At 49.6% G+C, this 22103-nt stretch overlaps 1 protein-coding gene across 2 annotated transcripts in view; it reads left to right on the top strand.

Annotated features, from left to right (window-relative positions):
* The first annotated feature begins 3554 nt into the window (after positions 1 to 3554).
* Positions 3555 to 22103, top strand: part of LOC120384515 (dual specificity protein phosphatase 22-A-like) — a 42029-nt gene continuing 23480 nt past the window's right edge. Inside the window, exons 1-4 of one of the 2 annotated variants that reach the window (XM_039503346.1) lie at positions 3555 to 3612; positions 3755 to 3830; positions 11436 to 11469; positions 17369 to 17451. In XM_039503346.1, coding sequence (XP_039359280.1) covers positions 3810 to 3830; positions 11436 to 11469; positions 17369 to 17451 — 138 coding nt within the window. In that variant the 5' untranslated portion in view covers positions 3555 to 3612; positions 3755 to 3809. Of the gene's footprint in view, positions 3617 to 3754; positions 3831 to 11435; positions 11470 to 17368; positions 17452 to 22103 lie in introns of both variants that reach the window. The other variant, XM_039503347.1, reaches the window with a different exon arrangement.

Here is a 22103-nt window from a genome sequence, read left to right as displayed (position 1 = left end):
ACTAGGAAGTAGTGATTTATCTTTCATTAGTACAAAGCATTTGGAATTCTTGTTGCAAGGGTTTAACAGAAACAGTCTCAAGAAAATATATCTAAAGTGTTTCTGTTGCACAGCCAGAAATCAGTATGGCTACATAAAGATCTGATCTGCTTTCAGTACAAGCAGATGACAGCCCACAGCTGCTTTCCTGGAAGCTATCTTTGTCCCACAGATAGAATTTCAGTATGCAGAACACAGTAGCTTGACAGATTTCAATGCAACTCCTCCCCCCCTCCCCTTTTTTAAAGGAAACTTGGCTGAGGATTTTCACTGTCTAGCTTCTGACCTCTGTTTTCATTTTGACCCATGGTCAATTCCATATTTATACTGTCATTTTTGGAGGGCAGGGGAAGTTTATTATAAAGTGGGATAAGGAGAGGACACTAGCTCATCTGTGCGTGGGCTTGGACTATTCTGGTTTTTTGTTTTGTTTTTTTTTTAAATACAAATTAACAAAACTTAAGGGAGAAGAGAAATATCCAAGATGTGGCGATGACTATATTTCAATATACACTCTTAATGCTTAGTCAGCCTCTCATCCTAGAGGGTGACCATGTAGATGGATCACTTCTTCATCTCTGGAAGAACGTCAGCAACACTAAAGTTTTTAGAAATAAGTAATACCTTATCCAATAGGAATGAGCTGTTTACCTAAAATCCCTTTGTATTTACCTAAACTTGGTCTGAACGCATTCCAACTTCACACCCTTTCTCTTGCAGCAATGGAATAACGTGTGAAGCGATTTAGATGTAAAAACAGTGTGTCCAGCTGGGCAGGGGGAAGTGCTTAGATACCACGGTGACTGGTGCTAAACAGATCCTAAGGTAGCTAATCAGTGCCCCATAACACATCATGATATTTGATCAGTACTAATGGCATTTGTGGAGTGAACCACCTCTGGGGTCACTTTCTACATCCTGTAGCTGCTGTATTTTTCCTAGGGAGACACCTAACAGTGACCTGTGCCATAAAATTTCTGTGGAAAAGTCTTCAGGCCAAAATATTTAAAGGTGGTCTCGGTTTGTGCACATTAATTTTTGGGTACCACACTTGAGTGGGTTTTTTTTTTTAAGTGTTGGTTTTAACTTCCTTTGTCCGTTTCCCTGCCTGCAAACTAGGAGACAGTGCTTCCCCTTCGCAGGAGGGTGTCCTGATTCTAAAGCCAGTTACATGTTTGGCATTCCTGTGCTGGGGTGAGGAACGTCAGAGAAAAACTTATACGTCAAATAATTTCTGGTCCCTTCCTTGTGCATATCCAATGCCTACCCTAGCAGAGGTCAAGTGGTCAATCTTTGTTTCAGGAAATGAACCTTTCAGCATGCATTTAATATAATAATTAGGAGGAGATTTTCAAAGGCAGGCAGATGCCCATCTCCCGTTGATTTTCAAGGGAAGTTGTGTACCAAACTTACCTTTGGACATTTCAAAATGTCTCCATCTATGTACCCTGGGCTGCCACTATTGGAACGTATATCACAGAGGTGAGTGTGGTATGGTCAGTTTTGCAGTGATAAACCTGACAGCAAAATTCTGTTGCTCCTGACTCGAAGCTTGGAAGAGAATGATGACAGTGACATTCAAAGCACCTGTCAGTATCCTGTGAACCAATGATGGTGCCTTTCATGGGTCATGTCAATTCAGAACTTTTTTTTTTTTTTTTTTTGCGGCCTAAATAGGGGCATTGTCATATTTTCTCCTCCCATCTGTTTTGGGAATTAGAATTAGGTCTCTACCATTTTATTGTTTCCAGAGAATCCAACTGGTTTGGAAGATGATGATTTAGGCGGTAATGCAGACATTCCATCCAGTGCTGGAGTGTAGATATTTGATTGCCAGGTTTTAACTACTATGCTGAACTGCTGCTGTTTTGTTTTTCTTAGTGCTAAGGCTTTGGCTACACTTGCACTTCAAAGCGCTGCCATGGCAGCGCTTTGAAGCGCTAAGTGTAGTCAAAGCGCCAGCGCTGGGAGAGAGCTCTCCCAGCGCTGTCCATACTCCACCTCCCTGTGGGGAATAACGTACAGCGCTGGGAGCCGCGCTCCCAGCGCTGGGGCTTTGACCACACTGGCACTTTGCAGCGCCGCAATTTGCAGCGCTGGAGAGGGTGTGTTTTCACACCCTGCTGCAGCGCTGCAAATTTGCAAGTGTAGCCAAGGCCTAAGGGCCTCTGATGGGTGCTACTGACTCTTTCAAAGTGAAAAATACTTTTGCGCCTCTTCAGAAGAGAGTTTGTTTTGGCCTCCTCGGAGGGGTTGATAGATTGACCGAACACCCACTTTTCCCCCTCACCCCTAATACGTGCTCAATTACTTGAACATCTTCTCCCCCCCCCCCCGTTGCAAAAAAAATCATTTAAATACCATGGGCCAAATTCTGACTGTATTGCTCTGTAAATCTGGAGTAGCTCCACAGGTGAGGGAGACATGCTTTGGAGCTTACACAGAGCTCTTCAGGTCTGGGAAATACAAGGTGGAACAGATTTTTTAGCAGCAGTTAACACATTTCAAGGGATCATTCAAGGTGAAGTGGCCCATTAACACCCCTCCCGTCATAGGGAGGAAAGGAAGGGCCATTAGTTATAGTAACTCGACATTAGGGGTTAATTCCCTGATTGGTTTTATGGCTGATTACAACGTCTCACTTCAGTCCATGATTTTTAGTGTCTAGCAAAGTTATGAATGTAAGCTCCCAGGCTCATGTTTTGAAGATGTTGTGCGGGTTTCCTTTGAGGACGTGGACTGATAGGTCAGATAGAGTGATTGCTTTGTGAAAAGTGTTCATCCAGGGGTTGTGGTGGTTTTGATCTTCTATCATTTTTCTATGCGAGTTCATTCGAGAGTGTACACCACATGTTGTGATAGGCACGTGTAGGAGCCGTGGATCTTGAAAGGGGTGTTGATCATTGTAGCAGTGGAGATTTGTCTGACTATCGCTTACGAGAGAATAGAATCTGGCCCTAAAAAAGGAGAGAAATGAATTGGTTCTGTAGGAGTTATAGCCCAGACAGCACTTTAGCAGAACGTTGGTCAGCTGTGCCATGAAGCACTGGGGAGAGCAGTGAACAGATGCCTGGAGCGGATGGTGAAGGAAAAGTAGTGGGGGAAGAGAGGGAGACTTAAACTGTCTGTCAGGTGAAAGGAGCAGCCGGGGGATAATAGCCAACTGCATGCGGGTAGGTGTCCGGCTGAATGCCCTGGGAATTTGCATCAGCTTGCTGCTGCTTTGTCCTGCACTAGCACAGACAATGTCTCACTAAAATATTTAAATCCTCTTCCTGTGCTACATTTCTTCACCACCACAGAGCTTTTGAGCACCTTCCTTTCCAGCAGGCCTGAACTGGCAAAGGAGAGGGGAAAGGCACAGTTCTGCATGGAGATGAGTGAATGACTAACTCCAAAAGTTTCCTTAGAGCCGGTGTGCATGTGAGAGTCCCCAGAGGGACAGGGAATCCGGAAGAGAAACCTGAGCCACACACATCCTGGAAACCTTCCTTGTCCAACTCCGCCCTGCACTGGGTGTAGTGCTCAGTGCTCCCTCGTCCTGCTGAGAACTAGGCAGAGCTGCTGCAGCTGGTAGGTGAGCTGAATTTGCTAGGGCTCTGTAAACTCCTGCCTAGTGCATGCGTCCCACTCTCGCCTCTTGGCAGCTGCACACAGCTTTGGTTTGTTCTTTTGGAGGAGGCAGATCTCACTGTCCTGATTTGTTTGTTTGCAGAGAGTCTTGGTTACTGAGAAGAAACCTGCGCCCTTTGCCTTGGGAAAGAGCTGTCATGGGGACTGGAATGAGCAAGGTACACGCACCTCAACGCTGCAGCTGTTGCATTTGAGGCAGTAACCCTGATGCTTATGAAGAACCTTTTACTCCTGTCCAGCCGGCTGCACTGGCCAGTAGGAAAGAGGGGATGCCCTAAATGTGATCTAATAAGTCTTTCCCGTCTATGCCCTGTATGATTCTTACAGCTTAGAGGCTTACTGTAGTTTTCCCTGGGAAAAGAAGAGAGATTTTAAAGACTGTCATTTTTAAAACAAGCAAGGATCTGTGGGTTGCTTATACCTAGACAGTAAGTTCCTTGGGGTAAGGACTGTCTTTTTTTTTTTTTCTCTGTTTGTTCAGCACCTTGCAGAATGGAGTCCTGATCCAGGACTGGAGCTCCTAGGTGTTACCACAGTACAAATACATAATTTCCTGGAAGGGGGTGATAAAACCATTAGGAAAAAAAATTAAAGTTAGACTGGGTCTGAACCCTCATTTCTTTTTCCTGGGGTAATAAGAACTCCACACCATTAGCACCTCTAGAGCCAGTACTCACCAATCCAGTTAGCCTATTAAACCCTAATTCACTATTGTGCCCATGTGAGAGGGAGTGAGGTTGTATTTTCCCCACTTTTATATGTATTTTTGGTATGTTGCTCTCACCTGGCTATGATTCATTGGGAGAGAAAGTAGATTTTTATAGGGTGTTTGTTACTCTAGTGCAGGCAGTGGAAGGATCAATTACTGTTCATGTCCGTAAATCACTGGGAGAGGCATGACTTATCTAACATTTAAAATTAGATCCTGGAACTAAAATAGAGACACTGGATCAGCACAGACTCTCGCCACCCTGTCCTCATGCTGCTGCATCGTGGTATAACACCAGTTTCACAAACAGGATGGCTGGCGTCCCTGCAAGAAAGGCTGGGGCGTTGTTTTATGAGAACTTCTTCAAACACAGCCTGGATCTGAAAATAGTCACTCATTGGACAAACTGTGGTCCTGGTCCTGCAATAAGAGCTCTGCAGGGGGCACCCTTTCAGGACTGGGGCTTGTGTCTTACGGCTTCAAATCGAAACCTTGAACTGAAAACTCCCAAGCTTTGAGGAAGATCAGGGCTGAGAATTTGGGGACTTGCTACCCTGGCAGATCCAGTGCTCTGCTAACAGCACTCTTATCTCCCAGAGAGGCGAGTAGGTATGTGTTATCCATAGGGCATCAACACTAATACAGAACTCAGATTCCTAATTCAGAGCCATTTTCAAGTCCTCTACTACTCTTTTGAGAGCTCAGTAACTCCACAGAGCCATCAGAATCAAATAATACATATTTTTACACATTTTGGGGACCCATTCCACTGTTAAATCTTGTGTTGTTAGATCCTGCAGGTTCAAAGTGGGATTAATTATTAAGAATTATTTTTTCCCCTCTTTTGTGAGATTTTTCTACCCTAAGGTGTGTCGTGGCCTTACCTACTGCTGAGTGGGTTTATTATACATAATTATTGGACTTTTATGGGGATAATATAGCTGTACTTTGTCTGTTATTGTTACAATAACTTCAGAAGTCCTAAGTAAAAAATACATCTGAACTGTTCTTCCTGTTTTCAAAAGAAGATAGTGAGATGTAGCGGATTGAGGTGTAGGTAACAGGGCAAATCTCTGGGGAAGGGATATGTTTCCAGGGGCAGGTATTGGCTCTGCAGCAGTGACGAAGCCAGAAGATGAAAAGGAGAGAGCATGGCTTCCCTCTTTGTGTCCATAGCCAGAGGAGGGAGCAGCTGAACAAGTGGGATGACTCATATTGCAGCAGCCTCAGGGAGAGATCTCGGCCTCTCTACAGGACAGAAAACAAGTGCACTGAGTTGCCAGTGGAATGATTATTTACTGACGCTTTAATTTTAGTATCCAAGCTTCTGTATGAGAGATCAGGAGTTTAGTGATAATTTGTAGAAGCAGATAGAGTAGATTTAAATAATTTAAGCAGCTCTCTGACATTTAAATATTTATAAGCCAGGGGGACAGTGTAGAGGGTTTGACTGTGGGCTTTTCTGATAAGTTAATATTTTGCATCACACAAACTGCAAACTTTTCTGATTTAGCAGAAACCAGACTGAATGACAGAGCAGGTCTGGACTTAGAGTCCACTTCCACTAAATGTGTGGGTGTGACATTTCTATGCATAGAATGTCTTGTCATTTGGATGCAAGGAGCCCTAATGCTGTTACGAACCTGTGCCCCCTAAGGAATGTGATGACCACATTGTGTTTTGTGCCATGATCAGTTGGGAAATCAGTAGTGTGGCTACAAATCAGATTCTCCTACTCCAAAAGCAAGAGTAGCAGACTCCTGCCATCTTAACTGAAGGAGAATCTCTGTTGGTTATTAGCAGTATGGGGCTAATGACACACAGTTGCACTGTTCTGATTTCATTCAGTAGATGGCAGTGGTGCACATACATGCTAGACAGTTCATTACAATAATTTGCACTAGAATTGATAGAAAAAACATAAAAAAAATTCACAAAATAAACAATTTGAAAATTTTCAGCCTTTCATCGTACATATGATCTTAAAGGACTCTGCAAACACTAACTCCCTATTTCTATACTACAATCCTGCCTCCAGCCCCTCTTCCTCATATGTGCTCGTGGCCCTTTGCCCCTGTTCCCACCATACATCAAAGCAGGGTCCAGCTTTCATGGTGCTTCAAAGGGGGGGTGGGGCAACTGGAATCAAAGCAAGAGCTTACAGGGCATTCTGGGTGTTTGAGGAGAGGCTGCAGCAGGACAATGATCTGAGACACGGAAAGGGAACCAGTATTGCCAGACCCAAATGTTCAAAAATCATGAGTCCAATCCCTCCCCCAAATCATGATGATTGACTTACAATGTGCGGTTTTTAAAAAAAATGAAAATGAACCAACTTTTATTTTATTTTATTTGCCTTTTGAGCCTTTCAGGTTCTTTGGCTTCCTGTCTTTCTCTGCAGCCATGAGGGCTAGCAACTACTGTGCAGAGAGAGATGCCCAGCTGGGCAGTAGGTAGGGTGCTCTGCACCCCAGCGTGGGGTAGGGCTGTGCAGCCATCAAATGGTGTCCCCCGGGATGAGTTCCCAGCTAGGTAGCAGGCAGTGTGTTTCCCAGCAACCCCAGGAAGATGCCTAGCTGTGCATCGCTCCATGTTGCCGAAGAGATATACAGCTTTGCCATGACTACCAGACCCCTGCTTTCCAGCACTCAGAGTTTTCATGCTGGATGGGGACTCACACCTGCTGCCTGTTTGTTTCATCCTGGGCCAGGTGCTGCCTGTAGTTATGGACTCAAAGCTGCCAGCCCCAGAATCCCTCTTAGCTGCCTCATCTCTCTGATTGTGGGCTCAGCCAGGTCCCAGCAGAGTGAGGCTTTTCAAGTTGTCTATTTGTAGAGCGTGGTCTTGAGACAGAGATCTATTCTGGACTGTGCGATGTCCTCGCAAGGTCCTCCAGCTGGCTGCATGGAGCGATCAGTCATGATGACACTGCCGGCTTGGCTGTTCTACCAGGAGCAACACAGTGCTTGAAGACAAAGTGCCTGGTTTCTTTTCCTCCCTCCTCTCTCTTAGCTCCTTAGAAGGGCAAAGAGTTCAGTCCTCTGATGTCATGAGAGCTAAAGCCACTGCATAGCCAAAATCATTCCCAGACAGAGTCTAGACATGGCCAGTCACTGATCATAAACCGTAGGCCCTGTTGGCCAGCCCCAATCCTCGGAGCCATCTGACCCTGGGTAACTGCTCCTCTGGCCTTTGCCTTTCTGATGATACGCTAGAGGAGCAGAGCTCAACTAAGTAACTCAGCTGTTTCTGTCCCATCTCCCATTGCGTCCCGTCTCCTGCCCTGAGCATGGTGCACTCTCCTACCATTCCCACCTCTGGGGTTTTCACGCTGCTCCCCAAACCTGGAGGAGCCTCCCCTGTCCTGTGCACCAGGAGGCCATGCTCTTCTACTGCAGTACCTCTCTTAAAACCTGCTCCGTTTACCTTCCTGTCTGCCAAGGGCTGCTGCTCATGGGCTCTCTGCTCTTCCTGCCTCAGCCTCAGCCTCTGACTGCAGCCACCTGAACGTACCTGGCTCTCTCTGTCCGTTACCATGGTCTCTGCTTGGCTAATTCAGACTGCACGCTCCTTGGGGCAGGGACTGTGGGCTGGATCCTACCCATCTATCTCTTCTGACAGATCCCTCCACTCGTCCACTATCTGAGTGCTAGCGGCAGTGGGCCGCTCAGCACAGCCAAAGAGAGGTATGGGCAAAGGCGGCTTTGTGCACGCCTGGTCCCGAGGCTGATGGGGTCTAGAGCTGCCCTAAATTCCTACCCGGCTGCAATGGCCCCCAGGAGAATCCTCGTGCAGCCTGTTGACCCAGCTTGAAGAGTGCTTTGTGATGCTGGAATGGTGCAAAGCAACCTTGCCAGGGTCCCAGGGACCCGATTGTTTGTCCCAGCTCTCTAAAGTGCCATGGAAGGTTTACGACGTTATGTAAATCGTCGTAGAGATCTCCTCTCCTCTTTGGAACCAACAGGAGAGCATCAAAGACAAAACAAGTTGGCTGAAGTATCCCCATTGGAAAGTATTAAAAATAGCCCAGGCATTTCCATCTCTTCCCAGCCCCGGATGCATCCCCAGAGCCAGCGTTTAAAACTGTTTGCAAGAGGTTGTTGCTATAGAAACTCAAAACAAAGTCCCAGCGTCTCTTGGCACAGCCCTGGCTCATCATCATTTAAAGGCAAGCCGAGTCTCTTCAAAAGGTCACGGCAGGTGCTGCTTGTGTTTCGGTTGCCATGCAACTTGACGTGCGTGTGGAGCTTGGCAGCGGGTCAGCTGATCTGGTTTGGCATTTGGGCCACATTCCCCATTGGAGTCACTGGCTGGTTGGATGAGCTGTGGTGCCTCTTCCAACAGCGTCGGATGGTTAACGTACTGTATGTTAGGAGAGTGGACAGCCCAGGACATTGGGATACAGGAAACTTTCGCTTCTTCTGCAGCTCCCGGGGTCGTTGATGACTGAAGGTGTGACTGTGGATCACCTGGGGGAAATGAGCTGAGATTCTCAGACCACTTCCTGGTGCTCAGGTGTCCTCATAACGCCACCTGCTCAGCTGGCCCCCTCATTGGCAGCCTCAGTGGAGAGCCAAGGGCTGATTGGGCCATGGAGACTGGACTCCTGGACTCACCCTGTAAAGGTGGAGACGCGTTGACTTGGCAACATGGGGGTGAGCTGGCCCTGCCACAGCCCATAAGGTACCTGCTCTGGTGATAAACAGAGACTGTCCAGCTCCAGGGCGATTGACCAGCACTAACATTTGGGTTCCTGAACCACCCATGTTGCAAAAAAGGCAAACGTCATTCTGGGATGTATTAGCAGGAGAGTTGTAAGCAAGACACGAGAAGTGATTCTTCCGCTCTACTCCACGCTGATTAGGCCTCAGCTGGAGTATTGTGTCCAGTTCGGGGCGCCACATTTCAGAAAAGATGTGGACAAATTGGAGAAAGTCCAGAGAAGAGCAACAAAAATGATTAAAGGTCTAGAAAACATGACTTATGAGGGAAGATTGAAAAAATTGGGTTTGTTTAGTCTGGAGAAGAGAAGACAGAGAGAGGGGACATAACAGTTTTCAAGTACATACAAAGTTATTACAAGGAGGAGGAAGAAAAAAATACTCTCCTTAACCTCTGAGGGTAGGACAAGAAGCAATGGGCTTAAATTGCAGCAAGGGTGGTTTAGGTTGGACGTTAAGAAAAACTTCCTACCTATCAGGGTATATAAATTGCCCAGAGAGGTTGTGGAATCTCCATCACTGGAGATTTTTAAGAGCAGGTTAGACAAACACCTGTCAAGGATGGTCTAGATAATACTTAGTCCTGCCAGGAGTGCAGGGCCTGGACTAGATAACCTCTCGATGTCCCTTCCAGTCTTACGATTCTATGTGTTTAAATGTAAGCCAGCAAACTAAATGTGTTAACGTCAAAGGCCTGAGTTTGACTGAACTCTACATTTCTGCATTCCCAGACTGGCGTTGGGCAAGACACCCAGGGTCTTGGAAATGTTTACAACCTAATGCACTTTGTTTGCTTATTAATTAAGATAGTTTTTAATTCTACATGTAGCTTATAATTTCTCCAAAGGGTTTGCAACCCCAGGTCCTGATCCTACAAGAACTTACGCATGTGCTTAACGTGAAGCCTGTGATCATTCCCATTGAATTCATACCATGGGACAAATCTCAGGCTTCAAGCTAAGCATGTGCGTGTTTGCTGGATCAGGGCTCAAGAGAGAAGGACGCATGTGCTGGGAAAGGAGAGAATGAAACAAACAAGAAAAAGTCAGTTATTCCCTCCTCTCTCCTCCCTGTGTCAGGGGGTTCACTAGTCAGGGCTGGGGCGCCTCCTTGTGGCTGTGTCTGGGGAATAGCTCCGCCTCTGACGCCCCCTTTCATGTCTCATTCGCGCTGAGTCCCGCTCACGCTCCAGGAGTTGCAGTGCTTCCCCTTTGAGACTCAGGATGCCTCCTCTTTGGGACTGGGCCAGGTCATTCTAGCGTTCCCTTTCCTGGGTATCAGTGTCTCACCTCCCTGGCTGTCCGGGTATCGTTCCTGGCAGTCCTCCAGTTCAAGGCTAGGCCACTTCATTTGTGGCTGGAGGCTAACCTGGGCCTGGCCACTACTCAGGGTTCCAGCCTAGGGACCTTACAATCAGCAGCCAGGGTCTGCTCTGTCCCAAACCTTGCTGCTGTTTCCCTGGCCTGCTTCCTACTCTGTCTCTATCAGGCTTCCTTATCCACAACCCTTCTGTATAGGTGCACCCTTGCCTTAGGGCCCGTGTCCCAGGGCTTCTACTCTCCCCCTGCGTTTCTCCCTCATTTCTCGGTAAGCCGGGAGAGTGACTGCAGGTTTCAATGCTGAAGTCTTCTTCTGTCCTCATGATTGGCCTTATATCAGCCCCCCCTGCTCCTGCTCAGCGGGGGCTCCATTCTCAGTCCTCTCCCTCAGGTGTGGTTTATCAGGTAACTTAACCCCCTCTGAGACACAACAACCCTTTTCAGGCTACTGTGGGGTGAACACCCTGTCACACCTCAGCCACTGCCAGAACCTCAGCATCTGTCAGACTGTTAAACCATTTGGGACCAGGAGTGTATTTGTCTTTGTGTCCTGTACAGCACGGAGCACACTACTGACTAAGCAAATCACAGTAACAACACGGCACCCTTTGTGTTACTCATCAACTAACTGCACCACAACCTGCCCTCAGTCCAAACGGGCGACACGCTGCTCCTTGTAGTTTGGTGCCCTGTCTCTGTCACAGGCCAGAACCTGATGCCCTTAGGTACCTGGCTCATTGTGCAGTGCTGTAACTGAGGATCACTGCAGACCACCACATGTCTCCCCCTAAGCATGATGAGGTTTCATTGCACAAGTGGGAAGGGGTCAGAAATGATCCAAACCACTTTTTAAAGTCCAGCCACAGGATTGGTGCCAGGCTGAGTGACATCATGATCACAAGGTTTAATGTCATCATTGGTTTTATTGCATAATCCTGCAATTCACCTGCTCCAGCAGCAGGATTCTTACCCTGAGGCCACTCTGAAATCTCTCCTTTCTTTGTCTCTTCTCAGGTTGTTGAGGGCCTGTACCTGGGGAACATCCGGGGTAAGTGTCTTTCGCTCATTCCATCTCCCAAGCACCAAGGAAGATTGTTGACCAAGCAGTATCAGTGCACTTGGTGTTGTACAGGAAGACACGGTTCCTGCCCCACCGAGTAAAGAATCCAAGGGCCTGATCCTATTGGGTACTGAGTGCCTTGTGCAAGGTGCCGAGCATCCTCAGCTCCCAGTGATTTCATTGTGAGTTGAAGGCTCTCAGCACCCACCCAGGACTGGGCCCTTATGAACCAGAGACTGTATAAATGGGCCACGTGTATGAAAAAGGGCGCTCCCTCCTTCCCAAGGAGGCTTCCTTCTCAGAAGCTGTAGAGAGGACACCCCCCCCGCCCCCGTACACACACATACTCACTCAAACACGCCTGATAGTCAGCAAGGGCCCTGCAGACAGGTTCCTTGGCGGGGTCCCGGGAGCTGTTCCCCATCGCTGTGCCACAGAGAATCTGCCCTCTGCAGGACTCTCATCCTCACCCGTGGCGAGACAATGCAAGGTCCCTCGTCCCAGTCCTGCGTGGCCTTTTGCAGGAGCTACAAGCAGTTCTGCTGCTGAGGAGAGAGACCCGTTCACTGCACTGAGGCCTTTGGCACGTGGCTGGCCCTGGGGAAGTTTAACAGACACGTTGGCGCCCACACCATTGTATTTACGGTGAAATTCCCACCGGGCCAACACCTAGACCTTCTTAGCAGTGCTTTCCGATCCACTGGGAGCCAGCCCCAGGCATCTTCCATGAAAGCTGCTGCCCTTTGAAAGCTGTTCCCTGGGTGGTGATGCTAGGAGACCCTCTGGTTGTTGCCCATCAGAACAGCCAAGCTGCTTGTTGGAAGTAGGGCCTGGAAGTGTTTTATGTATCTCTTGCACCGCCGATGGCACTGTGATTCCCCTTTGGATGGGCCAGGAGTTTTTCCACATAGCGTTAGGAGGATGAGGAGTAAAGAGAAGAGGCAGGAGGAGTGAAAAAAAGAGTAAAGAAAAAAGAAAATGAACTGCAGAGCAGGGATAAGGTTGCCAGTTTTGGTTGGACGTGTTCCTGGAGGTTTCATCACATGACATCATCTTTCACTAAAGATTATTCTATAATACCTGGAGACTCCAGGACGATCCTGGAGGGTTGGCAACCCTGGAACTGAGGCTCTTTGGACAATGCTAATTCTGCCTTCAGTCTGTGTTTAGCGTGCAGATTGCACCAAGTGGAATTTACCAGGGTGGTTCCCTGGGCTGACGAGAGCTAGCACGGTGTAGTATGTGCCTGGGCCGGGGTTACAGACCTGACCTAAGTAAACCCAGCCCCCAGGTTACCAGCTCCTTGTGTCAGCACTGCTGAGACTGGTGGGATTCTAGCAGAGAGGCAGGCTGCTTGATGTTCTCATTTGCATATCATTACCCAGCATGCCCTTCCAGCTTGCAGCTGTTCTCTGGGAAGAGGCTGAGAGGCACCAGGGTGCTTTGCCTGATGACAGATCTGAACTGATTTTAATGCGTTCCTCAGGAGGGCTGGGCGAATGGGGATAATTAATTATTAGACGAACCTTTCAGAACTGCCACGCCAGCGCTGCTATGAAACATTGCCAGGATACTGTCTGTGGGCCATCTCTGGGCACCTCGCAACCATTAATGTGTTTATCCTGTGAGAGAGGGCAGCATAGGCACTGGCACTTGGGGTGCTGGGGGTGCTGCAGCACCCCTGGCTTGAAGTGGTTTCCACGATATACAAGGTTTATAGTTTGGTTCAATGGCTCTCAGCATCCCAATGATACAAATTGTTCCAACACCACAGGAGGGCAGTGCTATTAACCCCATTGTACAGCTGGAGAACTGAGGCACAGAGAGATCATGTGACTTACCCACGGTCACATGGGAAGTCAGTGGCAAAGCAGGGGATTGAAGCGGGGTCTCCGAAATGGCCCACTAGTGCTCTAACCACCGGACCCTCCTTCCTCTGTGTGCTTCCTTTTGTCTATCTGATGTGTGGATCTTAGGTTTCTCCACCTCACTATCACCAGACTGAGAGCCGAGCAGGGAATTTAAGCATTGTGTGTGCTAGGCAGAGATTCCATAGCAGGTTGGCTCAGTTTACAAGTAAAACAAAATATTTTTGGGTGCATTTTTAAAGGCTGGTCCTGTGAACTGTTCTGTAAGGCAGCTCACTACCCCATCCTTCCTTTATATGTCCCCACCGGACCCAGCTCCGCTGTGGTGCTTCTGTGAAATCAGCTGGGTCAAGGGGGATGGAAGGGCAGATGTCATTTCATACATTTATAATTAACAGGTAAAGAATTCCAAATGTGTGTCTCTCCCTAACCCTTGTATGGTATCTATTTGAGTATATGCCTACCCCTCCAACCTCACACACCCCTTTACGTCTTCGACTGTAAACTCCTTATGGTGGAGACTGTGGCTTCGTATGTGTTTGGACAGCTCCTAGCACAATGAGCCCGACCAGGGCTTCTGGGGGCTACCATAATGTAAATATTTGAAGAATAATAATACCCAGCTGATATAATCTGCCTATTGCATTTATAGGGGACCTTAAAGAGATGTCACTCCTATGCTCAAACACACCTATAAGGAACCAGCAGTATATAGGCACTGCAATATATAGGCACCGACGTCTTTATATTTACACTAGCATAATGTGGAGCCTGCTCTGTATCCCAGGATTTAGCCACTCAGGCCGGGTATTTTGTATTTATTTTGTAAGGGTTGTTTTCCAGGCAGCCCTGCACTTTAAGCATGAAGTCTGGGTGTCACTGTGGGCTTGCCTTTTACGCCACAGCAGACAGCCTGCATTTCCTGGACAGGGTGACATTTTTTCCGGCGAACGTGAAGGGCTGGGTTTGGTTCTTCAGTGATTCACACACCCCTGGATTTCTCTCCCCTAGCGAGTTAGTGATCACCATGCCTGGGATGGCGTGGCTGCCACTGCAGAGCTGGTGTACTCTGCAGGAGCAGGTAGAGAGGAAACATGGGCCAGTGCGTTGGGTAGTCTGGGTTTAATTCCCTGCTCCGGCAATGCCTCCCTGTGTGACCACAGCCTCTCAGTTCCCTATCTGTGCAATGGGGATAACAGCACTGCCCTGTCTCCCGGGGGCGTTGTGAGGGTGGGTAAGTACCTGAACGGTTATGGGGTGCTTAGATACAGCAGTGATGGGCGCCAGAGAAGTACCACAGAGAGGGGGTTCTAGGTGACTGGTGTGTTTTCAATCTACTACACCTGCCCAATGGGAAAAGCCCCTTGTAACTCAAGGATCTGATTACCTGGACTGAGGAATCCTTGCCCCCTGTTTGTATAAGAGGCGCGCTCTCTCTAAAGGTCAGGGAAGGGCTGGATGGAAGCTCCATTCTTTCCGGTTAAATGATTTCTCTTCCCCCAGTGCTGGTTTCTAAAGGTGTCCGACGTTTGGCTTTAAATGAAGCAGTGGGGCGACAGAGCAAAGAAAGACATGAAGAGAGAAGGGCTGTAAGTTTGCATGTCAGTAGAACCTCTCCATGGAGAGACTGCGGAAACCAGAAAGGCCACAGCCAGTACGTCTACACTGCAGTCAGGAGGCGTGACTGCAGCACAGGGAGACATGCCTGAGCTAGATCAAAACTCACTCAAGTAACAATAGTATTGAAGCCTGGCAGCACAGGTGGGTTAATTCTTCCCATCCAGGACCTAGGGGATATACTTGAGTGGCCATTAGCTCAATGCTAGTGTGGGTATGTCTGCAATGTCGACTTACCCACTCTGTGTAATGTGTAGGTGGGGGAAGCCGCAAAATGTATATTTTTAAAGAGAGAGAAAAGAAGCATTGCAAAGCTGTGAGCCATCTTAATAAAGAGAGTAGTCTGTGGTTCTGCGGGATGCAATCTGAATTGTGCCTATGTATGGCAGAGTCCCCATGCTGCTAATGGAAACTCTCCTGTGGCAGGGACCCAGACTTTCAGAGCAGGAGGAAACATGCTGTCTCTGGAGTAGCAGTGAGGTTCTGAAGGACACTGGTGCACAGCAAAGAGACAGATGCAAGTCCTGGGTGGGTGTAGGTTTGTTCTATTCCTCAGCACTTTTAATTCTCAAAGCCCTTTGACATTAACTTGTTAATCCTCACTCCTCCTCGGAGAGGTAGGTGGAGAACTAAGTATGAGTATCCCATTTAACAATGGGGGAAACTGAGGCACAGAGCAGTTGAGTGGCTTGCCCGAGGTCACAGAGGGAGTTGGTGTAAGTTCTGGGATTAGAGCCTGAGCTGCAGCATCTACACAGGTATGTTTAGGGCGCTAGTGTGAGCCCTGCCACAGCAAGTCTGTGGATCCAGGCTGGGTGGCCTGCTCCCAGATATAGTGTAGACGTAATAGACTAGGTAGTCTTTGGAGCTGTTCTCCTAGACCTGCTTGGAGTCATAGCCTGCCGTGCTGCTGGTGGGTTTATCCCTCACCCAGTGTCAGGGATGCCTGAAGGAGAGAGGCAGAGGGAACTGAAGAGGGGATGGTGATGGGGTTTGGAAAGTGTGTGGCACCACAGAACAGTCCAGCAGCCGGTGACGATGCCTGAGGCTGGGCAGGATTTGGGACACATGATATAGCCACTAGAGGGAGCAGTTTATGTCTCTCTACAGGCTAAACCTTGTTGAATTAGTGACTGCTGCCTTTAAACAGGAGAATGGGCTGTAATTCCTATGGGCTGGGCACATCTCTGTGCGTGTTTGTGCAGTTCCATGGGGTCCCAGCCCTGGAGGGGAATCTAAGTCATAAGAGCACTCCAGACTTGTCAGTTTTACAGCCGGCCACAAGACGACTCGGCTCCACCAATGTGGCTCACGGAGGTATGATCTTAATGCTGAGTGCCCTGGCATGCACCTTCCAGAGTGAAAAGACGTCAAAGCAGTATGGAGAAGATGTATCTGCATCCACAGTCTCCAGAGGGCTGGGAAAGGGTGACTGTAGGATTCAGAACATCTCAAATGCTGCTTCTGTGTAAATAAGAGAATGCACAAAGCCCATGACCTTTCTCACTCTCAAAAGATTGTGGGATTGGATTGAATGATCCCGTCCCTGAATGGTCCCTCAAACACCTAGGAACCCAAGCTGGTGCTAGTAAACAGGTATGTTTCTCAGGGGGCCGATGACATTTTTCCATCAAAACTTTTTTTTTTGGGACGGAAAATTGGATTTTCAATTAAAGTAAAATTTTCCCACAAAATGTCTTCTCTCCTCAGAAGCATTTCTTTTTTTTTATTTGTCAGAAAATCAAAACCCCCAAAACTCTGTGTGGTGTTTGTTTGTTTTTTTTGGCCTGAAAATTGAGCAGTCGATTTTGGCCATGTTCGTCCAAATATTTTTTTTTTTGGCAAAGTCAAAATTTTCCACTGAAAATTTCCATGAAAACCAAACAAAACAAAATTGCATTTTTGTTGAAAGAACAGGAGTACTTGTGGCACCTTAGAGACTAACAAATTTATTTCAGCATAAGCTTTTGTGGGCTACAGCTCACTTCTTGAAGCCCACGAAAGCTTATGCTCAAATAAAGTTGTTAGTCTCTAAGGTGCCACAAGTACTTCTGTTCTTTTTGTGGATACAAACTAACATGGCTGCTACTCTGAAACCTGTCATTTTTGTTGAAATTTTCCATGGAGCTGGGGGTGGGAGGGGGCAGGGAAAGAGGAGGAAACCCAAGGTTTTGACCAGTTTTAATTTCTAATAAGATCAGAGCTATTAGCAGTGGGAAAGACCTATTGGATCATAAATTTCCTGCCCCTCCTAGTGCAGAATGTAGTCAATGTAATAGAAAAGACTAGCATGTAGACCACTACGTGTTTTAGCTGCTGCAAACGAATATTACTACTTAATGCTTTATGGGCCAGCTTTTAAAGAGAGGGTTGGATGTTTATGAGACTTTTTCTGCCTACAGATTCTGAGGACAGAGAAAATTTGACAAAGAACAGGGTCACCCACATCCTGTCTGTGCATAACAACGCCAGACCTGTGCTGGAGGTGAGTGGGGGTGCATTCGCAGCCACAGCCTGGGGAGATGGGAAGGAGGGAAATGTGAGAGGCGAGCATTGCTGCTATCAAGTGGGGAGAATAATGCTTCCTGTAGCTGAGACTGTGCGGCTCAGTTTGCTGATGTCTCTGAAGTGCTTTGAGATCTCTGGATGAAGCTCTGCTGCTGTAATACCAGTGAGGAGGCTTGCTGTGCAAAACAGAGGTGCCAGGCATAGACAGGGCCACCAGAGGGCACCCCAGCTCTGTGCAGTGTTACAAGGCTTCTTCCCGGCCAGAGAAGGAGCCATGCCTGCGGGAGGGGATGATGCAGCCATTCGTGGGTGACGCGAGTGTTCCTCCTTTGGGATCCTGGCCTGTGTGCGAATAGCTTGGTACACACACAAGCTTGAATCCAGGCCTTTGTCAATTGCAGGCTTGTACTTCTGCCAAGCGCTGCACACGGGGCAGATCGGCATGGCCCTGGGCCACTTGGGGGACTTCTCTGCGGGCAGCCGTGTTGAGCTCAGGAACCGGGTTTGTGATGGGGAGGGTGATGGGCGGGGCAGGTACTGGGTGCCTGGCCGCCATCTGGTAGAGTTAATCCCAGACACACTCCCCAGGTGCTGGCGATGGGAGTGGGGGGAGTTTCGGACACCAGCCCTTTGGGTGTCATTGAGATGAGAGGCCAAATCTCAGAGATCTGTGGGTATACAGGGGCGGCTCGCCCTCCTTTCCAGGGCTGGGATTCCTGGTGGGAGTAAGGTGTGGGTAGAATTGCACAGTGGAAAATAGCAGGTTAGAGTGAAAAAGTAATCCGGAGGAACCCCAGATCCCACTTAGCCAGCCCCATATCTTCAGTCCCTTCTGCAGCACCCGCTATTGTGTAAGTGCACTATTGCCCTCTAGTGGATAGGAACACAAATGTGTGTGAACTTCGTACCCAGGCCTGCTGCTTCTGGGGGGACCATGGTTCTGCTGGATGGGGATACGTTTCGCTGACAAGATAAATCCTTACATCTCTTGTGCCTCGCAGCTTCTGCAGCTTCCTGGCCCTCTGTGCTTGTGCTCCCCACGCCCCTATCTGCTAGTCACTTCCTTCCAGCGACTGTTGTTGTGATTATTTCCCTCGTGCGAGATGAAGGCCCCATTGTGCTTGGTGCTGTACACACACTTAGCCAGAGACAGTGACTGCTCAGAAGAGCTTGCAGGGCAAAACAGACAAAGGGTTGGAGGGGCAACTGAGGCACAGAGATGGAAGGTGACTTGCCAAAGGTCATCCAGCAGGTAAGTGTCAGAGCTAAGAAGAAACTCCAGGTTTCTGGAGGCCCAGTCCATTGCGCTACCGACTGGGCCATGCTTCCTCCCTGCTGGGCCACTATGCTGTTAGTCTTCCACCTCCTCTTGGGCAGGGAGTAGGCTCAGTCCATACTGCAGTGCAGGCAGGACCTTCTGCTAACCCCATGGACTGGTATGGTAACCTGAGGAGCTCAGCGGCTATTCTGGACAGCAGCATTGCTATTCAAATAACATCTCCTGTTCCTGGGGAAACTCGGTGAGGGTGAAAGGTCAAAGGGCATTTTCCTGTGGGCCGTTTAATGGTGGCAATAGCAGCTCTGATGGCAGAGGTCTGGTGTCTTTGGAGTGGAAGGTTCTCGGGTTGATCCCTGCTGATGGCTATGAAGTCCTGTGTGGCCATGTGCGGTCGCAGAGGATCCTGGGATTGTCCGAGCAGCACTGAGCCTGCACTACTGGACCTTCCTCCTGCCCAGGAGGATTACAAAGAGAAACAACAGCGGGAGCATTTTCCTCGTGAAGGGCCATTGAGTAATTTGTGGGGTAAAATCAAAGATGTAGAAACGGCTGCGGGAGCAGGGGGAGCAGCAGCTGCCTGGGAGCCGTCCCTGCCAGAGCACAGCCACGCCAGACGGGTGGCGAACCACAGCGAGAGCTTACAACACGTTTGAGCACGTGGGGCCAGAGGAAAAGGGGAACCGGAAAGGCATGGTGGGTTGAGCAATGTGTCAATCACAGAGCCAGGCAGGGAACCGCAAACCCCAGTGCTGTTCCCAGGCAGGCAGCAGTGCTGTCATCTTCCCTCCTCGGGCGGGGGACCTGTCTCCAGCATGGCAGAGGAAACGGCTAGCAGAGTAGCAGTTAATCCCGGGGTGTGTGTGGGAAGAGGGGACCTGCTGGCAAGAAGCACCGAGGAGCTAGATGGTCTCCTGGGCTGGAGACTGTTTGCAGTGCGGCTTCCCTGGCTGCTGGGAAGCTGCATGTTCCAGCCAATACGTTTTTTTGGTGCAGTTGATGCTTAGTTTGTTGCTGGACTGGGTGCTCTGGCGTGAGGCCAGCAGGTACCAGGCAAGCTGCAGCTACATGGCCCTGTCAATGCATCTCAACCATGAGCTGCAGCACCGTGTGTTATTCCAGGGCTGCTCCCACCCTGGCACTGCCAGTGCACCTCACCCCTGAGCAATGCTCTCCCCCTTCACTCCCCTCCTGCATCCCCTGCTATTCTGACAGTCCACTGCCGTCACAGCTCTGCCAATGCACCTCACTCCCGACTCGCAGCCCCCCCGTCTGTCCAGGCCTGGGCTTGACCCCCCACAACCCGCTGTGCCAATGCACCTCAGTTTCCTTCAGCTCTTTGGCAGCAGCTGCCAGTCCGTGGCAGAGCAGACACTGGTTTGCTGATGTGTACGGATGAGGAAACCACTAAACCCCTTTTCCCCAAACTAATTTGGAGTCTCTCAGTTGTGCGAGAGGCGAATTCTCACGCTATGCAAAGGGCTTATGGAAGGGCAGGGCTCCAGAGTGACGCGCCACAGTGCATTACACCCAGGCCTCTCTTTCCAGCTCCTCCGGAAGTTCTTCTTGTGTGTGTGTGTGTGTGTGTGTGTGTGTGTGTGCGCGCTCGCTCACGCACAGATGCATGCAGGAACACTGAGAAGTTCTGAAAGGAAACAGCCAGCATTGGGGATCAACACTTCTGATGGCAACCAGACACCAAGGTGATGGGCAGAGCATAAATATCTAGAGAGGAGAGACAGACCAGTATAACTCTGCTCCAAGGGGGACAGTAGAGGAGAGCACAAGGAAATCCCTGAGTAGCCTCCTCTGCCTCTGACAGTCTGAGAGGTGGATCCAGAATATGGCTTTTCCCATGAGAAGGCCAAGCTGAAAAGGAGCAGAGTTCTTGTCAAATGCACAGGCAGAGCAAGAGAGAGAGAGATTCCCCAGGGGTGGACTGTCTGATTGTTCTTTGGCCTAAATCTGCCAATAGATGCCAGCCAAAGACACGGCCTTCACAATCCCCACCCGTAGCAGTATTGATCGGTACAGCATGGGCCTGGGCACTGCAGGCTTCCCTTCACCTGCAGGGGCCATCTCTAAGGGTACAAAGGCGGGTAATTCAGCCTGTAGCTCATTTGAACTTTGGCCTCTTAGTGTAGAAAGGCAGCAGGGAGCTGCCTGTGAAGGTAACCTTTGAGATCTGGACAGCTGCCCCTCTAGGGACTGGACTAAGTACTACCAAACTGCTTTCCCAGAGCGACTGTGCTATCAGCTGCCTGTCTCTGCTGATGATAGAATAGATGAGATTAGGGGTAACAAGCGCCGCCAGCTCATTGGCTACCAGGGACTTTGTGGGGCAGGGCAGTGGGAATTCTGACTTCTAGTGTGCACTTGCATGTCAGTCACAGTGGGATATGTGCACTGTGGGCTGGTTTATACGCGGTCTTGTTGGAAATCCCACGGGCCTGGGTTCAGTGTGGGAGCAGTGCCCAGGAGGGGATTCCCATCCTGGCAGACCTTGGACGCCAGGGTCACAGGGACAGAGGCCTGAGCTACTTCATCACCAGAGCCAGGAGGGGGCAGACACAGGCGGCTCGAGGCTCGAGTTTCCTTCACAAGCCGAACAACAGACCCGGGTCCCCAAATCCCGTCCGACCTGAGTTACGTGGGGGGCTGGACTCAGCCCCGCTAGGAAGAGAGGAGAGTCTCAGGAGTCTCTGGGTCTCTGCGGCGTAGCGTGAGGTACGCACAGGGTGGACAGAGACCGGGGTAGTGTTACCATAAGAGCCACGTGTGCAGGGCGGGGTTGTGTCTCTGCTGGGCTCGTCCCGTGTAACAGAAGTTGATGAGAGGGGCCGTGTGGGAAGGTTCTGTGGCCCGTGTTCTCATGGGTGGTGGGTATAATAGGCTAAGCCTCCCCAAACCCAGGCCGTGGCCCCGCCCACGCTCTGCCATGAGGCCCCGCCCTCACTCCGCGTCTCCCCCTGAAGCCAGTGCAAGGTCAGCTCCAGCTGGTGGCCTGGGGCTCAGGGCAGCTCGGGCGGGCAGGCTGGTGTTTGGGCTGGCCGGCATGGTTGGGGTGGGGTAGCTGGCAGCTCAGGGTGGCTCGGCCGGGGTGGGGGGGCTCAGGCAGGGCGGAAGGGACAGGGTGGGGTAGGGCCTCAGGTGGAAGGGGCAGAGCCGGGGACGAGCCTCCCCTAAGGGGGGGGTTCACATGCCGCCCAGGCGTGTTGTGCAGGTCTGACTAGATGGTCTGTGAATCGATGGTCCCTGTTTCAGATGTTCGGTCCCAGGGCCTTGTGTGTTTGTAGCACAGTGAGGTCCCGCTTCACTCCTAGCCCTACTTGCTTATGGGTCGTTTTTATTGA

The sequence above is a fragment of the Mauremys reevesii genome, linkage group 16 (genome assembly GCF_016161935.1).
Source record: "Mauremys reevesii isolate NIE-2019 linkage group 16, ASM1616193v1, whole genome shotgun sequence".
Classification (NCBI taxonomy): Eukaryota; Metazoa; Chordata; order Testudines; family Geoemydidae; genus Mauremys; species Mauremys reevesii.
This window is presented reverse-complemented; position numbering and strand designations above follow the sequence as displayed.